Source organism: Cebus imitator, unplaced genomic scaffold (genome assembly GCF_001604975.1).
Source record: "Cebus imitator isolate Cc_AM_T3 unplaced genomic scaffold, Cebus_imitator-1.0 Scaffold780, whole genome shotgun sequence".
Classification (NCBI taxonomy): Eukaryota; Metazoa; Chordata; class Mammalia; order Primates; family Cebidae; genus Cebus; species Cebus imitator.
This window is the reverse complement of record NW_016108095.1, coordinates 355,649-363,638: the sequence shown is the minus strand read 5'-3', so window position 1 is coordinate 363,638 and position 7,990 is coordinate 355,649. Positions and strand designations below refer to the sequence as shown.

The 7,990-nt window shown below is 59.7% G+C and overlaps 1 protein-coding gene across 2 annotated transcripts in view; it reads right to left on the bottom strand.

The window, feature by feature from the left end:
• Positions 1 to 2,459: 2,459 nt before the first annotated feature.
• Positions 2,460 to 7,990, bottom strand: part of CALY (calcyon neuron specific vesicular protein) — a 9,449-nt gene continuing 3,918 nt past the window's right edge. The window contains exons 2-6 of one of the 2 annotated variants that reach the window (XM_017519903.2): positions 5,749 to 5,903; positions 4,845 to 4,958; positions 3,835 to 3,948; positions 2,834 to 3,152; positions 2,460 to 2,592 (exon numbers count right to left, since the gene is read on the bottom strand). In XM_017519903.2, the coding sequence (XP_017375392.1) occupies positions 2,862 to 3,152; positions 3,835 to 3,948; positions 4,845 to 4,958; positions 5,749 to 5,883 (654 nt within the window). In that variant the 5' untranslated portion in view covers positions 5,884 to 5,903 and the 3' untranslated portion in view covers positions 2,460 to 2,592; positions 2,834 to 2,861. Of the gene's footprint in view, positions 2,593 to 2,833; positions 3,153 to 3,834; positions 3,949 to 4,844; positions 4,959 to 5,748; positions 5,906 to 7,990 lie in introns of those variants that run through there. The other variant, XM_037735349.1, reaches the window with a different exon arrangement.

Below are 7,990 nucleotides of genomic sequence, written 5' to 3'. Positions count from 1 at the left end.
GGCGTCGGTCCTGGCCCCGCCGGTGCCTGGGTGACTTTTCGGGGCCCCGCATCTCCGGAGTCCTTCCGGGCAGGGGCTGCGCCTCGCGGGACGCGTCGCGGGTCTGGGCAGGGGGCACGCGGAAAATCTGGGGACACAGCCGCGGCCTCCGACTGCTCCTGTGCTGGGGTTCGGTTCCGTGTCAGCCCCTCCCGTTGGACCCTAGACTCGGGAGAGGCCTGGGGGGCGGGGCCTGTGACGCTCCCGGAGGACGGGACTGGGTGCCCACCCGAGGCTCGGAGGAGGAGGAGCCGGGCCCTACAGAGACTGGCCCTTAAAAGGATTCATGTTCCAAAACTGGACGGATCTTTTGGTTTAAAAACGTTCTCCGGTACTCACCTTTCTCTCCCCTAGCTCGGTTTTGGAATAAATCACGGCACTGGTTTGCGGTAATGACTTTATGCCTATTAATACCCTAGAACACAGGCAGATATACTGAATATTTATTATTATTATTTTGAGACAGGGTCTCACTCTGTCCCAGAAGGCAGTGGTGCCATCTTGGCTCCTTGCAACGTTGAACTCCCAGGCTCAAGTGATCCTCCCACCTCAGCATCCCAAGTAGCTGGGAGCGCAGGTGCCTGCATCACCACACTCGGCTAGTTTTTTGTTTTTGTGTGTTTTGTTTTGTAGAGATGGGTTTCTCTATGTTGCCCAAGCTGGTCTGGAGCTCTGGGGCTCAAGTGATTCCCCCCCTCCTTGGCCACCCAAAGTGCTGGGATTATAGACATAAGCCACCATGCCGAGCCTGTATATTTATTATTTATTCTCGAAAACCAAAGTTGCTCTAAAAAAATCCAGCTTTGGCTGTTTAATCGCCCAGCTCAGCCAGAGAAATGTGATTAGAAAGTTTTCCTCCATGCAAATTTAGAAGCCCACACCGCAAGGGGCCCTGGTGCCTGCTGTGTGAATCAGTTCTTTCTACTGAGACTGGTGGCCCCTTTGTGATGTAATAAGGGTGTTCTCAGTTGATTGAAGGAATTGCATCATGAAAGCACTTCCTCTACAGGCCACTCACTGGAGTGTCCAAGGAAGAATTTAGTAAGGATGAGACAGCTGGCCTGGACCTGCCTGGCGTCCACCTGGAAAGCCCCAAAGTGGCCTCGGGGTAGATGAGGCAGGAGCCTGCACTGTGGCCTGGCCCGTGCGGCTGCCTTTGGAAAGCACAGGGGACATAGGCCCAGAGCAGGTCAGCCGTGCCGGGGTCTTTCCCTGCTCACTGGGGGATGGCACTTCCCTGGGTCCTCAGCATCCCCTACTTCCTAGTAGGCATCCACATTGGCATCACTGCTGGTGGGGCAAGGTGGGGCCAGTTCATAGCCAGGGTCCTGTCCTGTGCACAAAAGGGGCAGAGGTGATGGGGGTGAAAAGGGACCCTTTCGGAAACCTGTGTCCCACTTGCAAACGGAGCCTGGACACTGTTTCTGGCACTGGCTCTGGGCCTCCCCCCTGGTGCTGCAGAGGCCTTCCTGGACTGTCCTCCAAGTCACTGGGCTCCATGCTGGGATCAGGGTGGGCTTCCCAAGGGGATCCCACCTGTGTGTGAGGCCCCCACCCTCCACCACACAGTGCAGGAACTGCTGGCCCCTCCTGCCTGAAGTTGCTTCCTGTGGCCCTGTGAGCCACCTAGGCTCTGCTGCTGCCCCTGACCCCAAGCCCTTTGTCCCAAGGCCCCCAACTCCCAGAAAGGGATGGAGGACAGGTACACGTGTGGGCAGGGCTGCAGAGCTGCAGCTGGCTGCGCTGGTGCAGGTGGTGGGTGAGATCTACCTGGAAATCATTCCCTACAGGGCTCAGTGCCGGGAGGGGCTGGGGATGGGGTGGGGATGGGGCAGGGGTGACTCATGGCAGCTCCAGGCTCCCCTGGCCTTTCAGTCTCATCAACTTTCATCCCGCTCCAGGGACACGGGTGACCCCAGCCTGCAGGAGCCCAGCGCACCCCTCCTTAGGCCCCACTCCCCACTCAGACTCCCCCATTCACCCCTTTCTTTCTTCACTGGATCATTTATGCCTGTGGGCCACACATATAGGGGCCAGGAGCAGCTCATGGGCGCCCAGAACCAGGGATCAGCCAGGAACCAGGCACTCCTGTCAGGGAGGACAAGCCGGGCCCAGGCCCAGGCCCAGAACCAGGTAGATGGGGCGGGAACCCGCAGGACAGGGCTTGGGCAGCGGGTAGGAGTGGGCCCCAGACTCCCCTGGGGGGCCGGAGCCACGCCATTAAGGCAGATCCGGTGGGGCACAGACAAGGCCTGGACCACCCATCGCGGGAACGCGCGCTCCGCCTGTGTGCTCCTCGTTCCGGGAGGCGCGGAGTCTCTTCGGGGGTCCCCGGGGGAGCACAGTGCCGGCCTCACTCACATCTGGCCGGGTGGGGGTGGGAGAAGGACGCGCAGGAGAGACAGAGGACGGCAGCGGACGACGCGAAATCTTTACTTAGAGAAAAGCGACAGAGACCCAAGGGGGCGGGGCTGCAGCGAGGGCGCCTGGGGCGAGACACGAACACGCGGAGAGCGGGGGCGGCGCGCTGGTCACTGGAGCTGCCGGGGGGCGCTGCGGAGACAGGGCGAGAGGGTTGAGAGCCCCCCGCGGACCCCGCGCCCGTTGACCCGCCCCGCGGCCCCCGCGGGCTCGGATTCGCATCCCCACCCAGAGGAGCCCACGGGCAGGGTTGGCGGCCCCCGGGAGGGAGGAGGGGGGAAGGGGTGGCCGGGGTCCCGGGCTCAGAGGCGGTGGCGGGAGGCCAGGAAGGGCCCCAGGCCCAGCCGACCGGAGCCCCGCGGCGCGCACCTACCCCGGGCTGGGCTGCGGGCGGGGGACCCTCACTGCGCGGGCGGGGTCGCCGCGCTCCCCGCCGCCTTCTGCGCCGCCTCCTTCTCCGCCTCCGCCGACGGCTTCCCGGGGGTTTCGGTGGCCGCCGCCGCCCCAGCTTGGGTGGGCCCCTTGCGCTCCTCCCTGTTGGCGCGGCGGCCGTCCCCCCAGGGCGCCGGCGGCTCGGTGCCGTGCTTGCGGCTGAGCGGGTAGGCCCCGATGGCCGCCAGGACGCTGCGGTGGCGCTCCGGGTCCATCTCGGCGTAGTACATCTCCAGGGTCAGCGGCGCGCACAGCTTGTGCTGCGGGAGGGGGCGGGTCAGGGCCGCGGGGCTCAGCCCTCCTGGACCCGGACCCTCCAAGGCGGGGGGCACTGCGGACCGTTTCCAATGGAGCTATCGTTTCGGGACACCGAAGTCAGCCACAGGCTCAGAACTCGGGGCCTTGGAGGGCCACGGGGCCAGGGGGTCGCTGTCGGGTTGTAGGGGAGGCGGCCGCCCGGGGAGCGGGGCGCAGACACCAGCGGACCTGCCCAGCCCAGCGAGACCTCTGCGGAGCGCTCCAGCGCATAAACCATGGAATTAAGGGAAAGAGGCAGATTTCACTTCTGAAAAATGAAAGGCTTTCGAGAAACACACTAAAAGCTGAAACCATCATTGGCAAAGAGAACAATAGGAAGGAAGAAAATATGTAGGAGCATTAATATGTTACATAAAAATAAAACCTTGCACAAGTCACTCGGGGACAGATGACCCCCTGGAGAGACGGCTGGAGGGTGACTTTTGCTTTAGTGGTGGCTTAGGGAAAGTCATCATTAAAATAATCAAGTTTTCAAAAGACAGGATCTCATGTTCTGAAGTAACAGGAACGCGGATTTGGAGACAGCGTTCCCCAGCAGCAGGAAGCAGCCCTGCTGTTCCCTGACTGGAGGCCACGGGAGGACGGGAGGCTCCACCACTCCCCACCAGAGACAGGCCCCCTTACCCGAGTCAGGAAGCCGTTGGGGCAGCTGAACTGGTCGTACCAGATGGCCTTGTACAGGATCAGCACGCAGCCCATCAGCGCCATGGTGAAGGCAATCATCCGCCCCGTGGGCAGCTGGCAGGAGGACAGGAAGGGGCTCAGCCACGCTGGGTAGGGGCTGGGGTTAGCACAGGACCACCACCACCCCCAGTCTTGATGCCCCACCCCCGCCCCAGGCAGTTAGTGACTTTTCCAAGGGTCAGCAGCACAGTCAAGTGTACAGGCGCCACCCCTGGGGGCCAGGCCTTGCGGGCAGCCCCTCCACCAGGACTCTGGAAACATCTTCGACCATGTAAAGTGATGTGGCCTTTGTCCCAGGTGGGTCCTGCGGGAATTTGCAGCTTCCCTGTGGTGTGGGCTCCACAGGGGATGGGGGCTGTGGCCTCCAGTGAGTCGGAGGCTGCACTCACCAGGCCTCCCAGGGTGCTGCCCACAGTGGGTGCGGCAACATGAGCCGCACTGGAAGGTGAAGCCGGGGCGGGGAGCTCCAGCAGACACGGTGGGGTTAGGGCAGACCTTACTACTGAGGAATGACAAGCTTTGGAAACAGCCCACTAAACATGACTGAAGCTATCATCATAACGTTGAGAGATTTAAAACAGAGGATGAGGAAGATATTTCCCAGACACACGGCAGAAAGAAAGTATTACACAGAAACCCCCTAAATCACTGAAGATGGGCAATGACCACCGGGCAACAGACTAGCCACGCAGGTGGGCGCTTCCCGGGAAGAGAAACATCTCGGGAGCTCTGCGTTCCGTTGGCACCTGCAGCCTCCAGAGGGGGCCTGATGGGTGCAGGGCAGCCAGAGGCCAGCTCTGGGCGGGATGACTCACTGCCACCTTTTCCTCCCTGAGAGCCGGGGCAAGGGGCCCCCAGCCCGGCTTGGCCTGAGCCCAGGCACCCCCAGCTGCCCTCCACCTTCTCCCCCTGCCCCGAGTCTCCACAGTGTGGGGGGTGGGTGTGGTTACCCTGCGCCCTTCCTCTACGTGGCTGCAGTTTGGCTTCTGGCCCTCCAGGTCAGGGAACTTCTTCGGCTGGTCCGAGGAGGACAGCTGGTATTCTGTCTGCGTCTTGATGACCACCTGTGAAAAGAGATGGCCGTGGCCTTGCTGGGCAGCTGGCAGGGAACCAAGAGAGCACTGAACTGAGAGGAGAGGGAGCCAGGGTCAGCTTTGTGGCAGTGGTGTTGACGCTGACCGTCTGCCAGGGCTGTCTCCGTGGACGGCAAGGCTCCAGCAGCCACAAAGTGAGGCCAAGGGAGGGTGGACGCTGAAAGTCTGCTGGAGCCATGGCAGCCCTGGGCCTGGCCCGACCGCTGACAGAGCACTTCAGTCTGCTGCTGCCTCCAACTCAGGGTGCTGGAGATCTGCCCTTGGCCAACAGGGGTGGGCCTCCTGCCTCGGGTCCCCAGCATAGATGCTGCCCTACTTCCAGCAGGGACAACTTGGGGTGCCCTTCATGCTGCATGACTCCCTGGGGGTCAGACTGGGCTGGGCTCAAGCTGAGCTCTGCTTCTCCCCAGTTTCTGTTTTATGTACCCCCACTGGTCACTTGCCCAAGGACCCCTGTCTCAGGCTCAACCCAGGTAGGGGAAGGGTGAGAAGCCTTGTCTGCGGAGTGGGTCGGGTGCTGGCTGGGAGTCACTCCGTGATTTCCCAGTTATGTGTCCACCAGTTTGCCCCGTTCCGGCACATGGGAGCAGACCAGGAGGTCACAGAGTGCCCCTGGCCAACTGGGGTTTTGGCCCTCATGGAACTTCCTCTGCTTGCTCTACTGCAACTGGGAAGAGGCCACATCTAGACAAACTTCACCCCACACCCCTTTGTTTCCAGGGGGGCCTGAGAAGGGCCCCCATGCTGCCCAGGACCTCACCTGCTCAGGAAGCGGCGGCTGGAGCTGGCTGACGTCCAAGGGGCTGATCAGAGGCACACTGTCCATGGCGGCCGCATCCTGGTCCCCAGGGTCTTTACCTGGCTTCCCAGAGAAGCTGCAGCCCAGCTTCACCATGGTGGACAGTGGTCCTTATCCTGTCCAGAGACAGACAGGTCACTGTCCACAGGCTGTCCCCTGGACACCCATGCCATCTGGCTCTGAAGCCAGAGGGCCCTGAGCTGGTCCTGATGCTCCTTACACCAGAGCCAGGGACGGGCTGTAAGGGGTCAGGCCAGCCTCTCTGGGCAAACCTGGCAAGTCCAGCCAGACGCTTTCTGTCCCTTCTTGACCCCCACAGCCCCTCTGGACCCCACAGCACTGCAGGCGAGAGAGCCCCAGCCAGGACTGTCCATGAAACCGAGGGAGTCTTCCACCAGCAGCTGCTCTAGACAACCTCCTCCTCCTCCTCCTCTTCCTTCTTCTGAGTGCAATGGTGCCACCTTGGCTCACTGCAGCCTCTGCCTCCTGGGCTTAAGCAATCCTACCATCTCAGCCTTCCGAGTGCCTGGAACCACAGGCGTGCCCGACCACGCCTGTCATTCTACATGGGGCGAGGGGCAGGAACACACACAGCATCTTGGAAAAGAGAGTGGAGGAGTCTCATCTGCCGGGGGCTGGCTTGCTGCACAGCGTTAGGAATCGAGTGGGGTGGGGCTGCTGCATGCTGGAAAGCCCCACTTGACACACTGCACACACGAACACTGATCTGCAGCATGGCTGCCTCTCAATAAACCACTGTCCACATCAAAGGCAGTGAGCCTGATCCCTACTTCACACTACACGGAGAAGTCTACACCAGGTGAATAAACCTAAGCTGGAAAAGCAAAACAATAAAGCATCTCAGAGATAATGAAGGAGATTATTCTGGTCTCAGGGAGGGAAAAATTTCTTCATCAGGACAATAGGCACTAACCATAAAAGGAAATATTGATAAAACGACTTCATTAAAACTGTGAACTTCTGGTTATCAAAACAGCTTTCAAAAAATGGACACGGAAAAAAATTAAATTAAATTAAAAAATGGAAGCAGAACCCAAGACTAGGAGAAGACAGTTGCAACCCACAAATGACGGGCACATTGTGAGTTGGGTGATGTTCCCTGAAAAATACGTCCAGGTCCTAGGATCTGAGAGTGCCTGCGGATGGGATCATACTTGGAAACAGGTTCTTGGCAGATGGAATTGAGCTAAAACAAACTTGTCCCAAACCAGGGTGGGCCCTGATCCAAAACTGGTATCCTTAATAAAACAGGGAAATTAGGCCATTGGAGGTGGCTCATGCCTGTAACCCCAGTACTTTGGAAGGTGGAGGTGGGTGGATCACGAGGTCAGGAGTTCAAGACCAGCCTGGCCAAGATGGTGAAACCCCGTCTCTACTAAAAATACAAAAATTAGCCGGGTGTAGGGACAGGCACCAGTAATCCCAGCTGCTTGGGAGGCTGAGGCAGAGAATAGCTTGAACCTGAGAGGCGGAGGTTGCAGTGAGCCAAGATCATGCCACTGCACTCCAGCCTGGGCGACAGACCAAGACTACGCCTCAGACAAACAAACACACAAAACAGGGAAATTAGACACCGGAGGGTGCTGTGTGTAGACAGAGCAGAGACTGGAACCCTTGGCCACCAGATGCTGGAGGAAGTGAGGAAGAAGCGCCCCTAGAGGCTCTGGAGGGAGCATGGCCCTGCAAACACCTTCGTTTTGGACTTCTTGCCTCCAGAGCTGTGAAAGAATGACTTTGTTATTCTAAGCCACCTGCTTGTAATTTGTGACAGCAGCACTAGAATGTCCAGGTAACTGCCAGAACCAGCAGTAACCACTCTTCCTGCCCTGCAGTGGCCGGCCCTCTGTGGGTTCCAGGTGTGGGTAGGCACCACGGGAGCAGGGGACCCACAGTCACAGAGCTTCTACCCAGCTGCCGCCACTCAAGTACAGATAACGTGGAGGCATCTTGTGGAGGTTAGGGTGGAAGGAACTGAGGGTGGAATCATTTGAAGGTGGAAGATTCTGAGGGTGAAGGACTGCGGAGGGCAGGGAAGGATCCCAGGGGTGAGGGTCTGAGGGCAGAGGAATCCCACGGGGAAGGATTGCAGGGGTGGGGGTGGAGAGGAGGAAGGATATGAGGACAGAGGGGTCCAAGGTGGGAAGGGTCCGAGAATGGAGGTATCTGAGGGGGAAGGATCTGA